The sequence below is a fragment of the Myodes glareolus genome, chromosome 13 (assembly GCF_982192425.1).
Source record: "Myodes glareolus chromosome 13, mMyoGla1.1, whole genome shotgun sequence".
In the NCBI taxonomy this organism is placed as follows: Eukaryota; Metazoa; Chordata; class Mammalia; order Rodentia; family Cricetidae; genus Myodes; species Myodes glareolus.
In genome coordinates this window covers 35,260,438-35,286,110 of record NC_142038.1, presented here as the reverse complement: position 1 = coordinate 35,286,110, position 25,673 = coordinate 35,260,438, and the positions used below count along the sequence as shown (strand labels likewise).

General features: G+C 42.2%; 1 protein-coding gene across 6 annotated transcripts in view; it reads left to right on the top strand.

Moving 5' to 3' along the window:
- Positions 1–25,673, top strand: part of Znf475 (zinc finger protein 475) — a 49,186-nt gene that overhangs the window by 10,510 nt on the left and 13,003 nt on the right. For 3 of the 6 annotated variants that reach the window (XM_048419634.3, XM_048419633.3, XM_087896062.1), the window contains one exon: positions 14,386–15,514. In XM_048419634.3, the coding sequence (XP_048275591.3) occupies positions 14,591–15,514 (924 nt within the window). In that variant the 5' untranslated portion in view covers positions 14,386–14,590. Of the gene's footprint in view, positions 1–4,956; positions 5,388–14,385; positions 15,515–23,049; positions 23,182–25,673 lie in introns of those variants that run through there. The other 3 variants (XM_087896061.1, XM_087896063.1, XM_048419637.3) reach the window with 2 other exon arrangements.

Below are 25,673 nucleotides of genomic sequence, written 5' to 3'. Positions count from 1 at the left end.
CCAGAGCTTGCTGGCAGGTTAGTCTACCAGAAATGGAAGGCTCCAGGTTCAAGGAAGGTCCCTGCCTCAAAAATTAAGACGGAGTATGGCAGAGGAACATAACCAGCAGAGAAGTAAATGGCAAACTATCTTGACTTCCTGTCTTACTTAGGGATTTTACTGCTGTGAAGAGACACCACCACCACAGCAACTCTTAAAAGGAAAACATTTAATGGAGAAAGCTCACTTACAGTTTCAGAGGTTCAGTCCATTATCATCATGATGGGGAGCATGGCAGCGTTCAGGCATATGTGGTGCTGGAGCACAGAATGCTACATCTTGCAGGCAACAGGAAGTTGACTTTCACACTGAGGGAAACTTGAGCAAAAGAGACCTGAAAGCCCACCCCCCACAAAGACACACTTCCTCTAACAAGGCCACACATCCTAAAAATGTCACTCCCTTTAGGGGTCATTTCCTTTCAAACCAATACACTTCCTAACAATATATTGTTGAGAATGAATTTTCCTAATATTTAAGTTCTGTGTAAATAAGTCAAAGCAATAGAGGAGAAGACTTCAGAGGCGTTTGTCAAGATTTCAGCTAAAATAAGCATATGTCTGCTATGAGTGACACAGGATGGGGCATGAATTGAAAGATTTATTGTATATTACATATAGTCTCAGTATTGTGAAGAGCATAGAAGTCTTAGTAATTGAGTTTAAGTTGTATTTTTGCAAATTATACCAATTTCTTTTCCAGCTGCAAGTTTTCTGTTAGAGGAAACTGTAATACATGTTTTCAAGAAACTGGAAACATGATTTACGTGGTTCCTAAAAGTCCTTCAGATTTCATAAGTCATGCACTTTTTTCAATCTCATGTGATAGGATGTGTGTGTGTGTGTGTGTGTGTGTGTGTATATATATATATATATATATATATATATATATATATATATATATATATATATATATATTTGTGACTACTGTGCCCAGGAAGTGATTCACTTAAACAGAGCAAACCTTAAGGGGCTTCTGTCCCAAGATGTCTGTAGAACAAACACCCACTCCCCACCAAACAAACAGCTGTCAAATATGGAACTGTCACGTGCAAATAAGACAAAAACTGCTTTCTGTCTGCAAAGACTGGAATTGCTGTTTTCGGCAAGGATGGACAGTGGTGATATTATAAAACCAGCATTGGTTCCACTTCCTCTTCCTTTGTCAGCAGGGAACCTACAGACTGAGAACTATTTTATCAGCCCTGTGTTTGTGTTCTTCCACATGTGTTTCTCCCAATTTTCATTTAAAAAGTAAAAGATCACAACGCCCCCCCCCCAAAAAAGAAAATCTGTGGAATGTTTCTGTTTCCCAAAGTGGGATCAAACGTCCTGGTAGCAACTGTGAGACAGTGCATCGTTTGTTTCCAATATATTTTCCTAGTTAGTTAAAGCAATTTTTTGCCACTTTGCTTCTCATTTCATTCATACCTCTCAACCTCCCAGCTTTCCCCCTCCCTGGTCCCCACATCTCTCTCTTTCTCTCTTACTTTTCTCATGCCGCCCACTGGAACTTATCTACACACATCCATCTACACACTCAACATTTACTCATGCATGCAGACATGTTCCCACTCACAGCCATGCAGATATCCTATCAAGCAATTCACAGCACCTAAATATTCACATCTATCTACACCTCCATACCACTGGTAGCTCCCTTGTTCATGCCTACCTACACACACAACCATCTACGTACTCAGACTTATCTATGAACATATATGTTCACTCCCCTAACTCCATGTATTCATCCCACGAACTTGTATCCATCTACACACTCACCTACTCACACTTAATTCCATACTCACATTCATCCACTCATGCCCCATCTTCTCATGTGCATACACACACACACTTAATCTCAACCCTCACAAAACCTCATACATAGCATACAGAAACTTGCTTCTCTCTATAAGTCAAGCCCTGCCATTTTGCAAGCATGGTGTGCTTTAGGTACTGATATCGTTGCACACTCAGCTGCTCCAATGACTAAAATTATCTTTCCTTCCTCTCCCGCTATCTGATTTCTATTCATCCTTCAAAAATAACTTCCGTGTTTTTTGTCATAAGAATGAACATAACTACAAAACTGAAATCATCAAATTGTACTTCAACAGTGAAGTAAAAATGATATATAAGTAAAATCCTACATTATGCAGCAATTAAAAGCAGCAGATTATTGAAACATACAACACGATCAAATCTTCAGGAAATCATGCTAAATGGAAAAAGTCTATATACTGTCTAAGTTTATTTGTGCAATATTTTTATGTAGAAAATTTTAAGAATGAAAGATAGATTACTAAGAATAAGCTTTCAGGAGTAAGTGGTTACTAGGAGTAAGAGATGGAAATTTGAGAGAGATGAAGAAAGGAAGGTAACTAAGAATAGAAATAATAGAGATTCTAATAGTATTGGGAGTCATTTGGTATCTTGTCTGTGGTAGTAGTGGATGCTCACACATGCAGTAAAATTACATAAAGCTTTACTTATACACACAAACAAATTAAATGGTATTCTGGATTTTATTTATCTAGTTCCCGGGTGAGACACTATACTGTAGTTTTGCAAATTGGAAGAAAGGGAACAAAGGAGCAAGGGATCTTCATAATATTTCTTTCAACTATATTGAATCTATAATTATCTCAATAAAAATTATGATTAAAATATGTTAATGTTATCATCACACCTACAAATTTAATGCAGTTTTTAATATTCAGGCAGCAAGATACATTTTAAAGGGCTCTGGTATGAAAAGGGATAACATGAACCCTTGCCAGTGGAAATTCCCTAAGTATAAGAGAACAGTCAATCTGTCCCACACAGAGGGAAAACTTGGCACACAGCAAGCCATATGGTCAAAACTGGGATCTGCAGGCATGATGAGAAACAGAGACCAACCGCTCACCCGGACCTGAAGCACCAATCTCTGAGCCGAGTAACTCTCCATATGCGTTTTCACAAGGGGAGACACAGCAGGAAAACAGTAAGGGACTCCCATCCTTGGGATGGCGCCATCATATTAATGCCAATCATTTTCCTTTGTCTAATCCTCGTCTATCTTTGGAGAGGCTTCAAATATGATCCACTTAAAAAATTAATCTCTCACTTATAAAAATGAAAAGCTTTTTTTTTCTGAGTATCACAGGCAGTACTCTCCAGTGCTCTTATTATACAGCATACAACAGCTCTCATTTGTGGTTTGCCCATGTTTATGCAACTCCCTCACCGAGTATGAGCTGGTGACAGTGATGCCCACCAACACCTGATGTCAGGGGTTACACGGAAAGGCTACACAGAGGGACCGCGAATTAGAGAATCTACATTATTCCAGAACTCCCAAACAAAGAATGAATGACTCTACAAACCAGAGATGCATTTTCAGGTCAGAATCAAAACAGAAAGTGACTCTTCCAACTTCATAAGGCCCAAGCGCCTACGTCCAATTGCTAGAAAAGGCTGCTTGTAGAACCAACACTGCTGCAAGCAGAAATGAACTCTGCCACGCATGGGACACCATCATTAATAAGAAATGCCAGGAACTGGCCAAAAGGAGTGTGCATTTAAGTCAAGTTTCTGCAGAGTATATGCTACAGTAATTTTGTTTATGCCATGATCTGTTGCCAACTGAAGGCTGCATAGCCCTTTTTAGAGCCAGAAGAGGAAGGGCGGCGGGTTTGTCATTGCCGTGGTTGACTGTCTCAGGTTTTTGTATTTGTCCCCGAGTTTTATACTATAATAAACGGTAAAAGAAATCCTTTCAAGTATACTTAATGATGATTCTCTCTGATAAACATAAGCAATGCAAAACAAACAAAGTAGTCAAAGAAGTCAGAGAATAATGAGGGGGAGCCAGAAAGACATACTGACCTCAGTTGGGGTAAAACAGAATCAAAGTCGGCAGGCTCTACGATTAGAGATTCTCACCATCCTAGAGAGTGACAGTAAGACTACTGAACAATTTTGTAGATTTGTTCATCTGTTATTGTGGAGTGATTTTGTTATAGCTCATTCCAGACAACCAGCTGGGGCATCTCACCAAGGCCCCACCTGTGTGATGGAGTACTCCACTGAGTACTATGCAGATGTGCTTGCTTGCTGTGCCATGATGTAAACTTCTAGGGTAAAGTATGGACAAGAGTAGTGCATTGATCTATTGGCAGCAGGCTGTGGCATTCACAAAACTGAGTTCGGTTTTTTGAGATGGTTTTATCTCTTATTATGTCGCAAGTTAGCATAAAATCAATGGCTTAAAAAGCACAAATGCATTATGTGACAGTTCTGTGGCAGTCAGAGGTCTAGCAGGGACCTCACTGGGCACAAGCTGAGATGTTAATAGGTCACTTGCTTTTCCAAAACCCCTTAGAGAGGATCTGTTTCCTACTCTTTCCAGATTCCAGAGGCGACCCACGTGTCTTGGCTTGTTTGGTTTTTTTTTTCTCTGTCTTTTAAGTCAGCAAATGTTTGTTGAGCTCTTTTCATGCTTCAAATTCCTTCTCTCCCTGCAGCTTGGGGACAGGCATGGCCCTTCACATTTGTGACTAGAAAGATCCCATCACTCCTAATATCCAACAATCTGCTTTCTGTAAACTATAATTGAGTTAGCACTTAAGTTATACATGTCTCTTGGAAGCTTATTAACATAGCTTTTATCGTCTGAGCCAAATTACAGCAGCCGGAGACTCAACCACTGGCTGCCTCATTCTTTATTCATTTCCTAATTCTGTCCTTATTGCATTGGGTTGTTCTAGATGAAAAGATTAAGATAGGGCTAAGAACGATAAGGGATGATACAGAATGCAAAATGTAGAAAAAGAGCCAGTTGAAAATGCAAACAAAATAAGGCAAATACCTCAGCCTTTGTCATCTTCTGTGTAGCTGAAAATATACCCGTACATCTTCCTTCTCTTTACTACAGGGGAGCAGGGCAAGACCGCAGATACTCTGGCATCCATGGTGTTTGACAGCAATTCAACAATGAGTGGCAAGAACCTTCAGTACATTGTAAGCCACAAGATATCTAAGCCATAGCTATTGGGTTTTGAATAAAGAGCTGTCACTGTGTTTCCTGCTTTGCTGGACTGACAGGACACAGAGAGGAAGTAAGTTCCTCCCGGGGAGAAGGATGTGAATTCTGGTGATCTTCACCAGCAAAAGACGTCTTGTGTGCTTTTTTCCGAGAAAGAAAAAGACGTTGTGCAGAGAATCCTGGGTCATCAGTGAGTTCTAACCATAAGACCTATGAAGGAGTGTCTGCACGAGATGCAGTGATATCAAACAGAATGACAACAGCCTTGGGTGGCATATCCGCACAGCAAGAACCTAGGAGCACAGCAACGAAAGCCCACGGTGAGAACCAGTGTTTAGCTTGTAGGCCCAGGTGAACTGCCAAGTCTCCGGACTCACTCCCTGTCAGCTAATGAATCAGAAGATAGAGCCTCCCTCATTGGTGGATTGGCACAATAGAAATCCAGCCTACTCATAGGCCCTGGTCTGCTTGTTACTTCCTGCACAAGGACTCTCCTCAGATACAGCTCTGGGTAAAGAGAGCCTTGTTAACAGTGTTGAGGCCAATAATGAATGTTCTTAATGATCAGTTTAAGAGTTAGCCAGGCTCCAGGAGACTCTGACCTCCTCGAAGTAAATAGAGCCAAGACACAATGCTGTGTCTGTGATTAGGTCAGTGGGGGTATGATTAGAAAGGTCACTCTGGCACACAGTGACAAGTGTCTGTCTTTTGCCAATCTACACTGGCCAAGGACAGCCATACGCATTGTGTTTGCTTCTACCTGGACACGCCAGTGCAGTGACTACGCTTCAAACACCGCCACCCTTGACTTGGCAGCCTATGTGCCAAAAGTATTGCATGAAGCAATAATGACCCAAGAGGGTTACAACAGTGAAACTCTGTCAGGCATCCTATGTGATGAGGCTAGTAAAACGTGCATTGATTTGAAATTCTTTTAAAGTTTGAATACTAAAACCTGAATATTTTCCCTAATTTCTTATGATAATCAGCTTAAGATCTCATTCTAGGCTGAGAAGGAATTACAGTCTGTTCTTCCACATTGTTAGTTTAATCTAATTTATACTTGCTTCTTGACAAAATATCTTGGCAGCAGAAAAAGTAGACCAAATTCTTCAATCCTCTCTAATGAGAGCTTTTCAACTCAAGTCCTGAAAATTCTACAATTGCTTGTATCGTTAATAGATTATTTGATTCTTTCATTGACTAGTTCATTAGAAAGAAGACGTCAAAGTCCCACATAAGAAAAACATTGAGTGGTAAAGCAAGGTCCATTGACTTAAATAGGACAGGTTAAATTCCATGCATTGATAATAAAATGTGCAAATAACTTCAAAATGTTCAGATGACCCCATGAAACACTTTTTCCCCCTACTTTTGTTCCCCCACTCTATTGTCCTTGTTATGGGTTTTCTAAACACCGGTTCCTTTCCCCTTTCTTTTTAAAATTACATGTGTCATCATTCTGACACTTCCATAACTTATAGACATTCTTCCGTATGTCATTGATTCTTTTCTTCTTGGATCTTCCCCTCATTCCTCAAACCATGCATTTCATCTTCAGCCCAGTTTCGTTTGCAAGATTCCCTCCTAAATTTTTACCAATAAGGATGTTGTGACTTTAACAGTCATATCTTTCAGAAAAGATAAGATATCTTCAACTGGATTCTAAAGTTTCTGATGAGTTAGGATTTGCAAATCCTTGAAGTGGTTTTCAAATATCCATTTCAGAAGAAGACTGTGGGAAAGGGTCAGTTTCAAGAGAGGTTCACAAGCAATCTTACAGACTCAAATGGCTCTAGGGTGAAGCCTGAACTATAAATTAGCAAAGAGAACTGACTGAGAAACTTCAGAAGAGTCCATACTGGCTATCTGACCTATGGCTTTCTTTGCACTTTGGCTTATATTGGTCGTGTGATAGGAATGCAAGCTCGTTACGCTAGATCAAGTAAATGCAAACAATGATTCATGTGGCATCTCTAATTTTAAATTTAGTGTCAAGTAATTCATTTTTAACACTTTGAATGCTACAATGAAAGCATACATGTGGACCACATTTGGTCTCTGAGCCAATATTTGGAATAGAATGATATGAAATATGAAGAAACACAGTATGTGAATGCACTGGTTAGTGTGTGGTTGCTGTTGTTACTGTCAGTTTGATACAAGCTATTGTTATCCTCCATAAGATGGCCCTGTGGAACATTTTCTTGACTGATGACTGATGTGGAAGGGCTCAGCTCCCTATGGGAGGTGCCACCCCAGGGCAGACAATCCTGGGTTGTATAAGAAGACAAGCCAAGGAACCAATGGAGAGCAAGCCCAAAGCAGCGTCTCTCTGGAGGATCTGTTTCAGTTCCTGCCTTCAGGTTCCTGTTCCCAGACCCTTGCCTTCAGTTCCTGCCCTGACTTTCCTTGATGATGATGGACAGTAACCTGTAAGCCAAGGAAACACTTTTCTTCCAAGCGCTTTGGTCAGTGTTTTATCACAACAATAGAAAGCAAATTAGGACAGTGACATTCCTTGACCACTCCTTACTTACTAGCCAGAATCCTCCCTCCACCCTCTTCTCTGTTACTTCTCTTTCCTCATCCTTCGTATTTCTATACACGGCAGGCCTCTAGTGTGGTTATACTGATGGTTTCACAGTCGTTTCTCTACGAAGCCACACATCAGTCTGACAGTTACGTGGCCGTACCTGTGTAGCATTTACAGCTTTGTACCTTGTGATTTGGGTACTCAATATAGAGTAAAAAGTACAGGTTGGATCTAATACTAGCTTCCAAGGGGTGACATTATGAGCCTTTACAACATAAAATGTCCAGGCAGAAGGCTCCACTTAGAGGGATAAAATGTTCACTTCTCTCCTTTCCCTGTAGCTTGTCTAATACCACAGACTATTGTGCTCAGACCTGGCAGTTAGAGTGAATGGATATAAAAGAACTTTGGGGTTAAATGTCTTTATAGTGAAAAAAAAAAGAGGAAGGGGATTTCTTTAAAAAATTAACCATTCAAATTCAAATCAGAAATACCCCATATTCCCTCAAAGCCACACCTCTGACTACATGACTTTCTTTAAAGCATTCCTATACTTATGTCTGAAATACTGTTCTTTCAAGCTATATAGCTCTTAGGTTCCAGCTGTTCTCATGGGACCTGGTGTCAGTTCATATCAGATTTCTTGAGGACCACACATTAACCTCTCTAGTTCTTCCCAGAAGAATACTAGCCACCCAGCTCCCATCAGCCCTTTTGATAATCCTTGGTCTCTGAATTGAGGGGCTTTACTCTTATTCTTATATAGAGCAGGAATGGCCTCATGAGTGGATGAGCAGTAGGAACAGAGAGTCGTACAAAACCCAAGGAACCCTAGCTAGGCCTAAAATGACAGGTTTTCCCTTACGATGTAGTTCAACTAGTGACAAGCAGAGAAGTGACATTTTCTAGCTCATAACATTATTTTGTGAAGTTACAAAACCACATTTTCAGGGTTCTGAGTGAGTTTTATGGTTGAGGTAAGCACCCTAATTTCTAACAAGTTATAAAAGAATTCCTTTACATTTATACTTATTGCAATACTAAAATAATGTGTAACCTGGAAAGCATAATTTTTTATTACTTATTCTGAATCTGTTTGTAAGTATCAGGAAATAAAAATCATATAAGTTATTCGAGCAGAGGGAATTTGTTCAAAGTGCTGTTGATTAGCAATGAAGCTGTTTCCTAAGTAACCAACAGTAAAAGCGAACAACAGAAGGGAGGTGACAGCTCCAGCCCTAAGACTGGAAGATGATAGGGGCAACGTCTCAATTACAAACACTTAGACACCCAGAGCCTAAGGAGCCAGGAACCAGAGCTTTCAAGTGCCAACTGGCAACTGGCTGCAGATACTGTCCAGTGGAAGACAGTAGGCCTTTCCAAGGGATATAAGGCAAAATGGGATGCCTCTGCAGCTGCAAAACGGAAGTGAGCTGCAGGGTAAAGAGGAGCTGCTGGAGAGATGTTCAAAGCCTTCACAAGAAGACAAGAAGCCATCAACAAAGAGCGTGTTGGCTCTTCCTGCTTCCTGGAGTTCTGCTTTTGTCGCCACTGCAGAATACAGCATGAATAGCCCTGGAGGGCAGTGCAGGCTTGGGGAGAGAGTTTCGGAAAACACAGTAGAGAAGAAGGTTGGGAGGATTGATATTAATTCAACCATGGGCTCAATAACTGTTCCTTAGTCAGGCAGTGGTGGCGCATGCTTTTAATCCCAACACTCGGGAGGCAGAAGCAGGTGGATCTCTGTGACCAGGCCAGGCTGGTCTACAAAACTAGTTATACAAAGCTACAGAGAAACCATGTCTCAAAAAACCAAAATACATAAACAAACAAACAAACAAATAAAAAAAAATAAAAATAAAATAACCATTCCTTTACTTCTTTAAGAAATTCATGCGAAAAGTAGCTTTTGTTTTCTTGAAGAAATAGGTCACTAAATTTTTTTTCTAAAATTATCTCTAAGGAATGAAGTTGCATGAATAACTTTTTAGAAAAAAACATTGGTTTGATATTTATAGTTTTGAGTATTTCACATCTGATTTTCAGGGGGAAAGTTACATATTTTAGCAAGTTAGCTTTGCTCTGAACATACACCCCCTGAAATATCTTACTAAAATAAGAGTTTGATTTGAAAGATTGTGACTAGAGTTTAAGTAGTATTTTTTGTTATTTAAAAATTTCATACATGTATACCAGTATTTTGATAACACCCACCTGAAATCTACCTCTCCAATTCCCCAGAACTCTCAAACATGTCTCCCTTCCAACTTCATGTTCTCCTCCTCCTCATCATCATCATCATTGTAATTATTGTTATTTTAGCCCTCTGAGTCCAGTTAGTACTGACCATCTGTGCCTGGATGTGAGGCCATCCACTAGGAGCATGGGCAACCTACCAGGAGTCAGTCATACTTCTGCAGAAAAGTGACCCTCCCTCCCTCCCTCAACTGCCAATAGCTTCACAGCTAGGGCGGGACCTCGGTAGTGTCTCTCTCCTCCATTTGGAATTTGTATCTGACTTAATCTCCTATAGGAAACCACAGCCGCTGTGAGTTACATATTCAGGAGTCATGGTCATGTCCAGAGGACAGCATCTCACAGGACTCCCCCGACCCCAGTCTCCAATTCTTACATTCTTTCTGCCCTCCTCTTCCATAGTGCTTTGTGAGCCTTGACTGGAGAGGGGATAGGCTGATATAAATCTAACAGCGATGGTTAAGCACTTCCAATCCTTTATACAATAAGCATTTATTTTGTGCTGTAGCAAAGGCCATTGTTAAATAAAATATCTCAGTTACTATTAGGTTTTCATGGGCAAGTGACCTCTAAAATGCACAAAAAGGCACCTCTTGCTCATGCAGTGTGTTTTACACTTAACAGAGACACAAGTTCATGCCAGTCTGTGCCAGGTCATGTCAAGTGTTACACCGATATAAACTCGTCCAAGATGGCTGCAGGGGTTCCAGATATGATATGTATGTTCTACACATCAGTGCCTATAATCCTAGCACTTGGCAGGAGGAGGCAAGAGATCATAAGCTCACAGCCAGTCTGCAGTTAGGGCTCAGGGCCTGCCTCCAAAGAAAAAGGAAATCTTTCTCAAGTCCCACCAGTCTGTCCACTAACTCTAAAAAGAGCTCATAGACTTTCAGCTAAAAACATGCCCAACTCAAAATTAGGGCTGCATTAGCCAGGGGAGTTGGGCAGCATGACTTTTGGTAAGCAAGGAGCTACCTCTGCCAGGCTCTGGGAGGGATATGACCTCATTCACCACAAGCCTCCGTGTAAGTGGGGATATTTGCTCCTTTGGAAAAGCAAGACTTCACAGGTAAGAAAGTAAGAGATTGTATTAGGAGACAGTGCTCACATGAGAAGCTAGGGAAAATGGAGGTTACTGAACTGTGTAAAAGAAAAACACAAAAGATAAACCTTGTTTGCCTTTGAATTGTGGTCTTTCAGGATGAGCTTCATCTTTTTTCTTCTAGTTTTGTTCATTTGAGGAATTTGGGCTCCAAACTTAGAGAAAGGGGGCTGCCTCGTGTGCTAACTGTATTTATTTTAAAGGACTAAAGCAGTTTTGAAAGACTTGGCTACACTTTTGGTTGTATTCAATGTTTCTTCTTTTAAAGAAACGCTGTTTAAAAGCAAAATGGGCTCTGGATTCCCACAAGAGTTACATTCAAATTTGTGCTTGTTTCTCTCTTCCCATGAAGAGAAGGGCATAATCTTGATTAAATGTTATACCTTCCTGGTATCCCTTAAAGCTCTCTTTGCTTACTAACACTGTCTCATGATGATTCTGAATGACAGGCCAGTTTCTTCATGTGGATTAAGAATATGCAGTGAGTTTTTTTTGTTTTTTTCACTTTTGCTCTGATAACCAACTTCCGGGGTAAAATAACCAGCCATCCTTGCCCCGGCACACTGCCTTGGCAGAGTCTGCAGCAGGGACATTAGATGCTACTCCCCAAGGGCCCCCAAAGTCTACTGACTTCTAGGCACCTCATCCCTTTTACTTTCATGCCTTCACTTGTGCTAAGACATACTTGTAGGAGAGGCGCTCAGCGGGAAGAAACCCGGAATCTTAGGATGCTTCCACCTCCTGCAGGGACTGTTCACTGCCCACTCGGGTTCTCCTGATGTAAAGGCGGTGGCGATGGAGCTGCAGGCCGAACGCCATTTGGCCTCATTGGTCTTCACAATCATCCCTTGCCTATCAAGACACACTAAACAGGCCACTTCCCAGACACCTCTACCCCGCTCCCAGCCCCTCCCCTGCCCAGTTACATGGAGGAGCCTGAGGAAGCTGGTAAGTTCAGAGGCAGGATGTGTTACACCTCAACCAGAAGAAACTTGCCGCAAACCGTATTTACGAGAAAATAAAATGGCCCCTTCCCGTGAGGAACATCCTCGTCTTTGGAAGCCCACTGTTTCCTCATTCTGTTTTTCTCATCCGGGCTCTCTCCTCCCACTCCTCTTTGCCTCTCAGGAAGGGAACACAGAGACTGGAGAGAGCTTAGGCGCCTGCCCAGGAGGCATATGAATAGTGCATTAAAACAGGGCGGAAACTAATGGGAAGCCACTCGGAGGAATTCAAGCTGGACGAATAATGGAAAGAGCGGCACACTGGAGCCAGCTAGAACTGGAATTGAACCCCAGTTCTGTCTTGGGCAACTTGCTTCTCTTCTCTGGCTTGCAGTTTGTTTATAAGACTGAATAATCTGAATAATACTATCTGCCTCGTCATCATAGCAGAATTAACTGAATTATGTACTTAGGCACATGAAAACCAGTGCAATGTTTGGCCCCACGGTTGACATTCCCTAAATCCTAGTCCCTTCCCTCATGAGAAGTGGGATAGGGGAGTTGTTGGGGTAGGTAATAGGGTTTTTTCCTTGTTCTACTGAGAATTGACTCTCTCTCTCTCTGTCTCTGTCTCTCTGTCTCTCTCTCTCTCTCTGTGTTTGTATGTGTGTGTGTGTGTGTGTGTGTGTGTACATGTGTGTAGGGAGGAGGGGCTCAGAGACAGACACAGACAGATGGAGAAGCAGTTTGAGAGAAGAGAGCCTATTTTATTGCCTTGAGTTTCCTAAACTCTTTCACCACTTTCACTGTGACTTCCTGGTATCAGGGAAAATGGATAACTAGGTCAGAGTAGTCAGTAGATCTGGGAATTTTACCCACATGCTGATAAAAGGTACTAAAATCTCTTCACCATGCTCCCCGTGTCCCCCAGCCTACTTGTCCCATCCTCCCCTTGTCCCCTAACCCGTTCTTTTCTAAGGGTACTGAGCGAGTGATCCATTGTTCTGAGTTTCGTTTTCTGTGTTGATCACTCTGCACATTGGGGCCAGCACATTCTTTTCCTGCCACGTGTTAGCAGCGCTGTCTCAGGAGCTGTCAGAATGAAGAATCGTCTCTGTCTCCATGCCAGACCTGAGTTGATCCTCTAAACTACAAAGATTCAGGCCTTTCTTGGCACCCAAACACAGGACCTTGGCTCAGCTCTCACAACCCTTCTCATGCCTTACAACGCTTATAACTGGGCTTTTCATGTTATGAGCCTAAAGTCGTATATTGACTGACAATGCCGAGTCTCTGATCAGGTGACTATCTGGGACCTAAGAAGATGCTCTTTGGCTCCAACCCTGACTCAGGGATCCGGGAAGTGAATGAGGCCTTGAGATTTCTGAAAACAACCTTCCTCAGAATTAGGTTGTTAACCCACAGTGACATTTACTCATGATTTTCCCCAAGATAAAAACTCCTTGTGCTTCTGCCCATAGCAAGATCTCATTACGCTATCAGTCTTTCCTTCTGGTTTGTTCTTTTATTTTAGAGAAAACCAGAGATCATGTGTTTCTTTCTTTACAAAAACTGGTTGCTGAGCATACATATATAAAACAAAATAAATATATGTAGTAAATAAATATATGTAATAAAAGAATACCAAGCAATGCCCGAACATCTTGGTCCCAAGAAAGGTATGCAGGTATCAAATGCTGGTTCTATAAATATTCAAGAAGCCAATGCATAGTGTCACCAACAATACTTGACACATTTCAACAAAATTTGCTTCACTTGTTAAATAGTAAAACAACAAAAAAAAACCAATCTTTTGCTTTATAGAACAGTCTGAGTGTCACCTAAAATATTTGACACATTCCAACAAAATTTGTTTGACTTTTAAATAGGTTTAAACACAAGGTTTTTTTTTATTATTTTTAAGAAACATTCTGAGAATCCTGCTGTTTTCACAATTATCAAAGGGGTCTAGGGCACCAAAGGGTTAAGACTGTGAAGAAGGTCTGTGGGGTCAGGAAGGTTTTCTACAGGGTCTACTGATTCTTTTAAATTTTGCAGTTTACTGTTTTCTCTTCTGTAGATATACCATTCTGTACTCCGCCTGTTGGCACCTGTCATCCATGTCTACGGAAGGCCATTTTTAACCTTCTTTGTGTATAATTTTGCTCTCCTAATTTCAGTATCCTGCCTGCAGTTTGTAAATGAATTATTCACATTTGTGTCGGTGTTTCTTGAATATTTATAATGTGCTGGTTACTGAGCTAGCCAGAGAAACTACATGGTCAGTTTAAAAATACTGCATACTGCCTTTTATCGGTTTATAATCTAAGGTGTGTGTGTGTGTGTGTGTGTGTGTGTGTGTGTGTGTGTGTGTTAGAGAGAAAGAGAGAGAGAGAGAGAGAGAGAGAGAGAGAGAGAGAGAGAGAACCTGTATAGTAACTTCTTGATTTATGTCTTATGTCCCTTACTCCTTACAGATCCTGGAGACATCTGAGACTTAATGGGGACTTTCCAACATTCCAGACTGCTGTCCTACAATGAAGCTCTGAGTCACTGACCCAAGTGCTGGCAACAACATGGAAGCCCAGGACATTCAGCGTCATGCACGGTCAGTCTAAGCAGCAGCCTAGAACTAGCGTGGCCTGAAACTCCAGCAAACGCTAGAGAAAGCCTCCAGAGTTCATGGAAAGAGAAAAGGAAAGGATTCCCGACCAATCACAACGAACTTTCCACCGCTCCAAAGAGCCCACCTTCCTTATCCATCAGGGTGCCCTGCCTAGTGACTCTCACTCGACCCTTCTGCCGGAAACACAGTGTGGAGATCTCACCGAAAACATAAAGACCAACACTCAGAAAAGGAGACCTGGAACAGTGATACTATCAAAACACCCAAATAGAATTATGTCAGGGAACCAGCCTAGCCCTCCAGTGATCCCATCCCGCAGGCCGGGGTTCCGGATATGCTACATCTGTGGCCGAGAATTTGGTTCCCAGTCGATTGCCATTCATGAGCCCCAGTGCTTGGAGAAGTGGCGCATTGAGAACAGCAAACTCCCCAAGCATCTGAAGAGGCCAGAACCCTTGAAACCACAGCCCATCGGTGGCAGTGGCTCCTATAGCCTTCAGGTAGCCAATGAGGAGGCATTTCAGAGTGCGCAGGCTCAACTGCTCCCTTGTGACTACTGTGGCCGCACATTCTGGCCAGATCGTCTCCTGGTTCACCAGAGAAGCTGCAAGCCAAAGGGTGAGAATTCCAGAACGCTGGGCATGGATGGTCCTGATGCGCCTACTGGTCTCAAGAAAGCTTCCAGTGGCATTCCAGCCCGACCAAGGACTCTCATCTGTTACATTTGTGGTAGGGAATTTGGCACACTGTCCCTTCCTATCCATGAGCCCAAATGCTTGGAAAAGTGGAAAATTGAGAATGACCGACTCCCTAGAGAGCTGCGTCGGCCACTGCCCGAGAAGCCCCAACCTCTTCCAACTGGACAACCCAGCCAAGAAGGGGCAAAAATTCCTGACTCGAACTTAGAAAGAAAAGGCGGCCCAAATGTACCCACCAATTCCAAGCAACAAAGGAACATGGCGGCCCCGAGTGAGGACAAGGTAACTGACGTCATATAAGATGAAGTAGTTGGACTGGGGACATATTGCATCTTCAAAAGGGATAAGAGAATTGTTCCGAGAGCCCGCCCCCTCAGCCCCAAGGATGGTTTCTCTCAAAGTCTTTCTTACTTGTGTTTTAAGGTGGTCTGTCCAAGTGGATCTCCTTTTGGACTCCAGGGGCTATGTCTCCTTTGGCAAAGTAGACCTAACAACAACACACTTGCCTGATTGGTTCATAATCCTTTTCAGTCCTACGGCCTTAAAGAGATGGACCTTCCCCCACCCCCACCCCCACCCCCCCCACCCCCACCCCCGGCTCTGATCCCTCACCCCAATAATCCCTGGGAGAGACTGTTACTTAAAATGAGTCATTAATGCTGTGTCTACATTACAGAGATATAATTCCCATTCCAACAGCCAATGTTTATTGCTGGTTTATTTTAGTCGTCTACCTTTGGAATTCAGTTTTGGCAATGCTGGGTTATGCTGTTTGAGTTTATCTTACTAAAATAGAATCTGTGTCAAAAACCCCAAATGACTTTAGCAATAATTAAACACTGGGGTGCTTGCTAAGTCTTTCTGCTCTGCAGATGCAGTATGGTTTTGTTTAAGGCATACATGTTATAAGCAGTGGGGGGTGGGGTAGGAGGGTGTTAGCCCCAGGATGGATTCTGAAACAACTAGCTATGCTTGCCTGGTTCTGGGAAGTGCTCAGTTCTGTGCTGTTCTGTACCCTACATGGAAACTCTTCATAGGGTTGGGTCCCCCAACTTCAGTCATTCTAAACAAGCATGAACTCAGGTATCAGCCAATACAATGAAAGTCCTGGGCATTTTCCTTGGGGTCTCACCACCAGTGGGATTGCATGGGGGTCCTTATGGAGGTGATTAATTGGACAGTATAACATGGTACATGCTCTCTGTTCTATCATTAAATTGTGACACTAGCCTGTCACATCTTACGTGTCAAACCTGTAAGAGATAGGAGGTAATCTTTTCTCATGGCGATCTGAATTCCAAGAATGCTCCAAGCCTCTAATCACAGCCTCTTGACAACAGCCTTTGGCTCTATAATGTTTTTAAATTAAGTAATTTATAGGGAACAAATGTTATTCATACTGAAATTAAACTGGAGTGATAGGGGCACATCTTTTATTGTGATCTAGTTCCTCATGCCTTTGCTTTTTATTACTTACTTTACTTTGAGGACTGTCTAGTCTTGTTCCTAGTTCCCATGACTAAAACTCACGAACTCACTGGTTTTGAAGATTCCATGGCAGTGATCCTAAAGCAGAGAAGTCCGGTTAACAGACTAGGCAGCTTTTCCAGTGAACACTGAAGAGAAAATAAAAATCAAAACAGCTAGATTCTTTGCTTGATGAAAACCCAAATGCTTAAGTGTGGTGTGGGCTCCAAGTGGGTTTCATAAACCCAATCTGCTTTTTCCATTTCCTGCCTGCTGCTTTTCTTCCAATATGTGTGGGGTCTGGAGTCAGAGAGTAAAAGAGTCTGTGCCACCAATCAACACAACCCTTCCAACATTCTAATGGAGATCCTGCTGCCTGATTGCAGGCATTCACTCCGAACATTCTCATTACAGATCTAGAACCAGTGAGGACCATAGCGGGAATCTTGTGCGTATGGTTGTAACATACTTTGTGCTCCAAGACTGGAGTCAACAGGTTGAGCACAGCATGCTTCCCCAGTCACCACTGCTAAAAGAGAATGACGGGGCCCCATGATGTCACCAAAAGACACCTTCCTTACCCATCCAGTTCACTGGAGGAAGAAATGTCAGCAGAAGTCAGTGGTGGCTTCTCCATGATGCCTGCATGTATGTGACAGTTCAGGGAAGCCCCCAGAGGACTAGATGTTGTCAGTGTACACCCAAACCCTCAAAGGTCTTGCCTTGCCACGTGTCAGTAAAAAAGTAGCACCTATCACTATTGTTGAGGACCAGCCTTGACTGGATTCACATGTTCCAGGGTAGGAGCATGAGGATTAGAATTATTAAGCAAAAAGGAATGGAGATAAGAGAGAAATGAGAGAAGATGGACATTCAGTGATTACTGAACCCACCTAGCTTTTTTTTTTCCCACTTTTTTATATATGTCACTCCAAAAGGGGAGAAGGATGCACCAGACTTCATTAACATGCTAAAAGGGATAAGCAGAGCATCTCTGACCTTTGGTTAAGATGAAGCTGATACACCTCTATACTCAAAATACTAATTAACCACTCTAGGTCAAGACGTCCTGTTTTGTAGCCACTTGTCAATAACTTTGAAAGAGCCAAACAAGCAGGAACTCTCTGACCTCTAGCAAAGGTGGAACCGAGGCAGCCCGTCTGTGGGCCCTGACACTCTGTTACTCATTAGCTGGCATATTTGGGGCCTCAGTGAAGACGCTGAAAGGTCATCTAACCAAAGGTTCATATTCAGTTTTAAATCAAGCTTGGGTTAATTAAAATGAAGCACATTTTAGACTTCACTAAAGAATTGTGAATTGATAGACGTTATCTGACTTGTCAGGCACTGTTTTCAAAGTGCATTCAGAAGAAAGCCTTTCCTGACTAGTGTACCTTGCTTTCTTGGTCTGTCTCTTGAAAGTTTAGCTTCTTTCTACCATTTTCAATTTCATACAATGAGTCACCGTTTTTCACAGAGCGCTGACCTCTATGTCTTTAGATTCTGCCCATGATGAAGTTGTATCCGCCCATGATGGCTGACTGAAGTATATGCGCCTTGCTTTGTGCAGCTTGGATGCCTGCTTCAACTTTTTCTCTTGTCAATTGGAGCAGTTTTTCTTTGGAATTCTTGATCTAACTTTGGAGTAGCATCAGTCATTTTGCCTGATATTCTCAAGAGACTCAACCTGAATTCCAGAGAGGAAAAATAAGTTCACAACAACAGTCACGGTACTGGGAACACAATTTGCTCCAACTGGGTGGCAGTGACTTTTGCTGGCCAAGTGTAGTGTTGCTTAGAACATTCCTCTGCTGTAGACTGGTCCTGCCTTCCCTTAGGATGCAGCTGCTGTTGTTCGCCTTCTATCAAAGAGAACAAAAGTAAATGCCAGCAAGAGAGAGATCTAAGGTCTCCTGGGAGATCTAAGTGGGCATCTTGCTTTGTCCTTATATGAACTCAGATTCCCTTGCTACGTATGATCTGAAATACAGAGCCAAATTCTTTGTGATCTCACAGAAAAATTGTGAGGTGCTCTAGCAACGTTTAAGAGGAATAAAACCCTGGGTGGAATGATGGAAAAGTGTGATTGTCCTGCGGCTGTTGTCTGCCTCTATAGTAACACGCACCACTGTGATTGTCCGGGGTCCGTTGGCTGACTCTGTGTTGTAATGACCACCATTGTGACATTTCCTTCCTCCAAAAGAAGAAAAGCGTGGATGAACTACACCTCACTGTTGTTTAATATTAAAATTGTTATTAAATTCATTTGAAGTTTTGATGCACAGTGTGGAAAAATACAGACTATTGTTTTGATTTTACTATTGTGCTTGCTTAATCGAGTACTTGCATACTCATTTTGTAAGTGATTTTCTGTGATATCTGCTGAAGAGTGTGATAAAGACTATGATTATTCCTTATGTTAAAATGGAAGGAATAAATGTTAACAGTTGGGATCCTTTCAGAAGCTGATTGTTACAGTCTTTAGCTTCAGATCTCTTTCAGTTAATTGGAACACAGGATGATAGTTAAACACATAATTATAAACCCAAACACAGTCTTGGCCCAATGACCTTCGTTAGGTAAGGCTGGGGGGGGGTTATTGTCTTAGGACTTTGCTGATAACACATGAACCATTCCTAAAAACCCTGCCTTATGTTGTAAGGCAGACGTTATTTCTATTAAGGGATGTTATTATTGTTTACTGTCTTTTCTGCAGAAGACTTGTCTCCCTGAATGTGGCTCTGGGTACTTTGGGCTCAGGTTTCAGCTGAAAGTTTCTCAGCTGTGCCACTAGCATCTGGTGCTGCCATCTGCTGTTTGCTTGTAATGTCGTCTGCACTATCAATATGTGACTGCCTTTTTCCTTTTAAAAAATATTTATTTTTCTTATTTTTAACTACATGGATGTGAATGAGTGTGTGTCTGTGTGTATCTGAGCAAAGGTATCCCAGGAAGCCAAAAGGGTTCAATCCTCCCTGCGGCTGAAGTTCCAGGTGGTTGTAAGCTACCTCCTGCAGGCACAGGGAACTGAACTTGGGCCCTCTGTAAGAGCAGTAAGTAAGTCCTATTAACTGCTGAGTCATTTCACCAGCCGCTACTCCTCTTTTTTAATTTTGTGTGTGTATGAGCATTTTTCTTTCACACACGTATGTGCACCCCATGTTTACCCGGTTTGCTCAGAGGTCAAAAGAGAGTAGCAAACCCCCAGGAACTGAAGCTACAGATGGTTGTGAGCCATCACGCACATGCTGGGAATCGAACCTCAGTTGTCCACAAGAGCAACAAATAACGGAGTCATCTCACCAGCTCCTCCAGCCCCCCTTTTAAGTTCCAAAATTTTGAGAAGGTACCATTGTAATACAACCGCAAACTCCGGTTATTTGGTCCTATGTGGTTATATTAGATGTGAAGTTAGAGGCACCGTTTTTCTGGGGGAAATATCTCATTCCTTGAAGAAAAATATTTGATGGGATCATCACAACAAGGAAGGCAGAGCAGAATTCTCATCTCTGTGAATGCGCATCTGTTAAACAGAAAGAGTATGGGAGCTTAGGGACAGGAAAGAAAAAAATATGAACTAATTTTATTCAGTATTTTATGTATGCATCCATGTTACTGTGACAACTGCCTGAGACAGAGTCATTTATGAAGAGCATTCAGTTCTCACATTTTGCAGACAAGACAGTCCAAGATCAAGGCACCAACAGTACCACTGTCTTAAAAGGAATGTTCTCTGCGTCCAAGATGGCACAGTATGCCGCTCCTCTGGAGGGAGCAATGCATGTCTTCACAACAGGAAAACAACGGAAGAGCCAGGAAATGTTTGCTGGAACTTCAAACCCTTTTGTAAAGCTTTCAATCTTATTCTCAAAGATGGAGTCCGCATGGCCCAATCACCTCCCCAGACTGAGCCTCAGTATGTGTTCCACTGAGGCTGATGGGTTGGTCAATCTGACCTTTTAGAAGGAACACAGTCAAACTGTGGCCTTTTGTGATTAGCACTTTCTATCTTTGTATGTGTAATCTGCTTTACATTTTCTCTCATTTTCTGATGGGAAGTTTGAGGTTAAGCCATTGCCCAGAGTTAGGTAGCAGGTTCAAAAGTAGGTGCTAGAGCCAGGTCTAAATCTAAAGGAGCATATCTTTTAATGTCTTTCTGGGAAGAGCAAAGGAGTGATACAAGCAAGGGTCCAGAGGCATGGTGGAGCTCAGGAGTAGGAGACCTGGGGTTTCAATATCAAGTATGGAAAGGAGAGAAGGGAACGTGGTTGCCCTGCAAAGTCTGAGCAGTAGATAAGACAAAGAGGAAGGAAGTCTGTTCACCTACCAGTATCTATCATTAGACATTGACCTAAGCACTAAGTACAAACTCATTCAAAAGATGATAAACCCAGCTCTTGGTCCTAGGAAGAAATGACAGGAAAATTTAAAATGTGATCATATAGTATCATATTTTGATAACACAGTGTGTTGTGGTAGGAGGCCACACATAGGACCTTGGCTAGAGAAAACCTCTAGGGAGGTACTTCAGCTGAGAGTAGCATTAGCCAAACAGGTGTGGAATGAGGCTGTAAAGGGAGACTACACTCTGACCTAACCGTGGAACTAAAAAAACCCCATGTGGCTGGCATCTAAGGGGGCAGGAGATGATGGAACACAAGAGGAAGCGGTAGGGGCGGTATCAGGGCCATGGTGATCCCTCAAGCTGCCCTCCACAGAGCAGGGCAAAGTGTTTAGCTATATCAGGAACCCTGTGATTGGTCACACACTTGGAGATGATGTCTGATCAGCAGAGCTTGGTGAGAGTTGAAATGTGGAAGGCTGAGGACGCAGGCCGAGGAGAACACCCAGCTCTTTAACGGGAGCACCGACTTCAGTTGCACCATGTTCTAGGAAGGGAAGGAAGCTCTAGGGAGCCCAGGACCAGTAGTTTCATTCTGGAAATGCCAAGTCAAAATGCTACTGAGATACTTAAATAACTTGACCTGGGCTATGTGAGTGAGTCTGGGACTGAGAAATGGCTGGGGTGTGCATTTGTTGGTTATTAACATATACAGAAATCTGAGTGAGTACAGAATAAAGAAAAGCAGCCTGAGGGCCTGGAGGGAAGGCTCAGCAGTGTGGAGCATTTGTTGCTCCTGCACAAATGGAACAGAGTTTGTAAGATCCACATGGTAGCTCACAACCATGGCTCCAGTTCCAGGAGATCTGATGTCCTCTTTTGACCTCTGACACCCAAGTACACCCAGACATATATACAGGCAAAACACCCGCACACGTAAAATAAAAATAAATAAATCTAAAAAAATAAAAAAGAAAGAAAACCAGACTGAAGCTGGCCGCTGAAGGATAATGAATATGCGAAGATATGACCAACTAGAAAGGCCTTGAGAGTGTGCTCGCTCTTGAAGGTGATAACCGAGAAACTGTCAACAGAGGAGGGACCACAGACGGCGTGAGGAGAGAGCAAGCGGAGGAGGACTGAAAAATAATTTAATTTGGGCATATAAATTTAGCTGGGAGCCTTGGAAAGAACATATCCATTTGGTTGGAGTTGTAGAGTTTTAGGGATATTTTAAGAAATTTAGCTCTCCAGCCTAAGAAAGAAACAGTGGATTGGATAGAAGTCGAGGTTTCTTTAAACAGTAGGAGCTTCGAGATGAAATTTGAATGACCAAAATAATAATTCAATGGAGAGAAGGAGTGGATCAAAGTGATAGGAGAAGGTAAAGATGCTGTGGAGGAAACAGACTCCAGGGCCTAGGATCACCAGTGTGGAGAAAGAGGACTTTCTGGGCTGGAGAGATGGCTCAGTGGTTAAGAGCATTGCCTGCTCTTCCAAAGGTCCTGAGTTCAATTCCCAGCAACCACATAGTGGCTCACAACCATCTGTAATGAGGTCTGGTGCCCTCTTCTGGCCTTCAGGCATACACACAGACAGAACACTGTATACCTAGTAAATAAATAAATATTTAAAAAAACCCGCAAACTTATCCACTGACAGTAGGAAGGTGGAGGGGGTTGCAATCTGCTTGTATGTTTCCTCAATTAAAGGCCAGGCAGGCTTTTACTATTCAGTCCACAAGAAAGAGAGGAAAGGCTAGCTCTGAGTCCTTAGTGCTTGACTCTTCGTGCCTTCTGTTAAACTGAGCTCCTGAAGTCAAGACCAAGGCTCATAGAACTGTTCTCCTCTGTCATCCCTAAATCTAAGAGTAACATGGGACGGTTTGGAAATGGTAGTGGCCTGTGGTTCTGACACTTAATCCTCTTCGGTGGCTCTAGCTCACCTGCTCAGCAGTACTGATGTCATGAAAATCAGCCTGACCTCATAAAGTGTCCTTTGATGATGCTGTCAGCTGGGCTATTTAATGACCAACTCCACGTGACGTTCAATCATCTTTCCTTGGGGCCAATCATGCCCGAATATCAGGGCCGCATCCTAGGATCCCGTGGCTCTCAGGTGTACAATGAACAACAATAAGGTAACACCCCTAACTCTTTCCTATACTCTTGACTCTGAAAGCTAACCCAGGTGAACCTGTGGATGGGGTATGGGGTGTGTGAAATCCTGGGGTACTGGGAAGAGTTACACACTTTTAACACCAAACTTATGATATGAACGTTTCATATAAAATGCTAAAGACAACACCTACCTACACAAATGGTAACAACATATAACTTCAAAAATAAGAAGTCTGCCTCAGATCATACCAGAAGTTAGTAACACTGCTAGAAATTAATAACCCTTCCAGGATTTTGCGCTGGGCCACCTGTATTTTTGCTTGCTGCTTCTTTAGAAGGACAAATGCCAATTATTTGTCACTTCTGTGGATAGGATCATATATTCACAAGGTAAAGGCTATTTAAAATAAGTCATAAAAATCAATAAAACTATACAATGGCTATATTTCTTACAATTGTGTCTGTTTTGGGCTGTTGAGAAGATTCAGTGGATAAAGATGCTTGCTGCCAAGCCTGGAGTTGTATCTCTAAGACCCAACTGGTAAAAAGAGAATCAACTTCTATAAGTTGACTTCTGGCATCCATATGCATGGATATATATGATAAATCAATAAATAAAACCAATAATAAATATAATAAGTGTTAGCTAATCTTATGTCTTCATAAGCCTGCTTCTTCCCATTGCCCATTTTCTTACCTCCAGCCCCAAATGCAGACATCTGTATTTCCTAGAAATATACACTAAAGACTTTATGATTTGGAACATGATTCCTACAAATCCAAATCCCAGCATCAGCTCTAACTCCTTCTCTACATTTAAAAAAAATCAAATGTAGTTCACCATATCTTGGCTTGAGTCCTTCATAAACAGGTATATCACTGTTCTATATGAGGCACAAATCCTGCATTATGATTGTGCAGGGAACATCAAGAGAAATTGACTTGAGCCTTCATTGTTTGTTTACCATTTGTGATGTATAAGCAGCACTTCTCCCTTTCTGTATCTTTTTATAGCCTTTACCAGTATATATTCTCTACCATATGATGTACAAGTTGTCAAAGGCTCAATACAGGAATTCAATACATTTCTAATAGTCATGTCCAGCTACCTGCCTCCGGTGCAATGATCCCATTTTTACAGTCTCCAAGGAATATACACATCTTAATCAGAGAGTGCAAAAACAGAAATGTGTTGCTCCCAACTTCAGGACTGAGGAAAATAGAGGCACCAGGGGGAACGAGGACAAGTCACCCTCATGATTGAAAAATTTTAAAGCAGCTTGCCACTTAAAATTGGAATTGTTTCTGGCCTGTCTGACATGATAGCTTTTTAAACATGAGAATCCACTTCCGAGCACACTCCTGAGCTGGGAACTTTTGCATCTAAAACACAGCAAATTCATCTTGGGAAACAACTTCCTGCCCTAAACTCGGGGGGCACCATCTACACTTTTCATTGTTTCCACAGTGGTCACTGGATAAGTTGCTTGACTGTCTTGCCTGTGGGTTTCCCTCAATGTTTCTTTCTTGCTTGATTCAACTCTGTGATCTAGAAGTCAGCGGACCACGAGAGTGAGACCTGTTGTTCAACTGATGAGCGCAGAAACTGAACATCCAAACATCTTCTACCAATTTTATTCCAAGAAAGTTCTGTTTTTGGCAAGGATATGTTCAGAAAATTAATATCCTCTCAGGCATCAATGGCAGTGGCAGAGTCTTTTTTTTAAAAAAAAAAAACTCAAATAAGAAAAGAAAAAATGAAATAGGAAAAAATGTTTAACCAAGAAATTATTCCTTGGCTGGGGAGATGGCCCAGGTAGCAAAGTGCTTGACTTGCCAGCATGAGGACCTAATTTGATATCTAAAACATCACACTTAAGAAAAAAAGCCCAATGTGGTGATGCAGATTTATAATCCCTTCATGGGGGAGACATAAACAGATGAATCCCTGGACTTCATTGTGGTCAGCCAATCTACAATGATCAGAGGTTGAGAAATTCTCTGCACTGCAATGGGAAAAGCAAGAAAGTATCTTGAAGGTGGAATCCCATGTCTCATAGAAGTCTGTATTTTGCAAAGAAACAAATGCATTTAAAGGAAAAGACTAAGATCAAGGTGATCTCTGCTCTTCAGAAAGAAACTGAGGAAGTGCTCCCCAGGGCCAGAACACTGAGGCTGATGTGTCTACAGTCCAAGAGGGAGCAGGCTACATCTTGAGCTGGTATAAGAACCTGGCAGTGTTGTACACGTGGTGAGATTTCAAGGTAGCTGTGAAAGCAGAACAGGAGCAGACATGGGGAATTTGCTGGTTTTTCTCAAAGCCAAAGACTGACTTAGTGGCCGAGCAGGCTGTTCATTGACAGATGGTTGAATCAGATAGAGTTGAATTAGGACCCAGAGATGCACAACCAAGTCATGTTTTTCAAGTTTTCTACTGAATTTGCCCCTTATGTAGCAGTTTCTTGTGCCCAAGGATGGCTTCAAACCTTCCATTATATTCCGCTGCAATTGA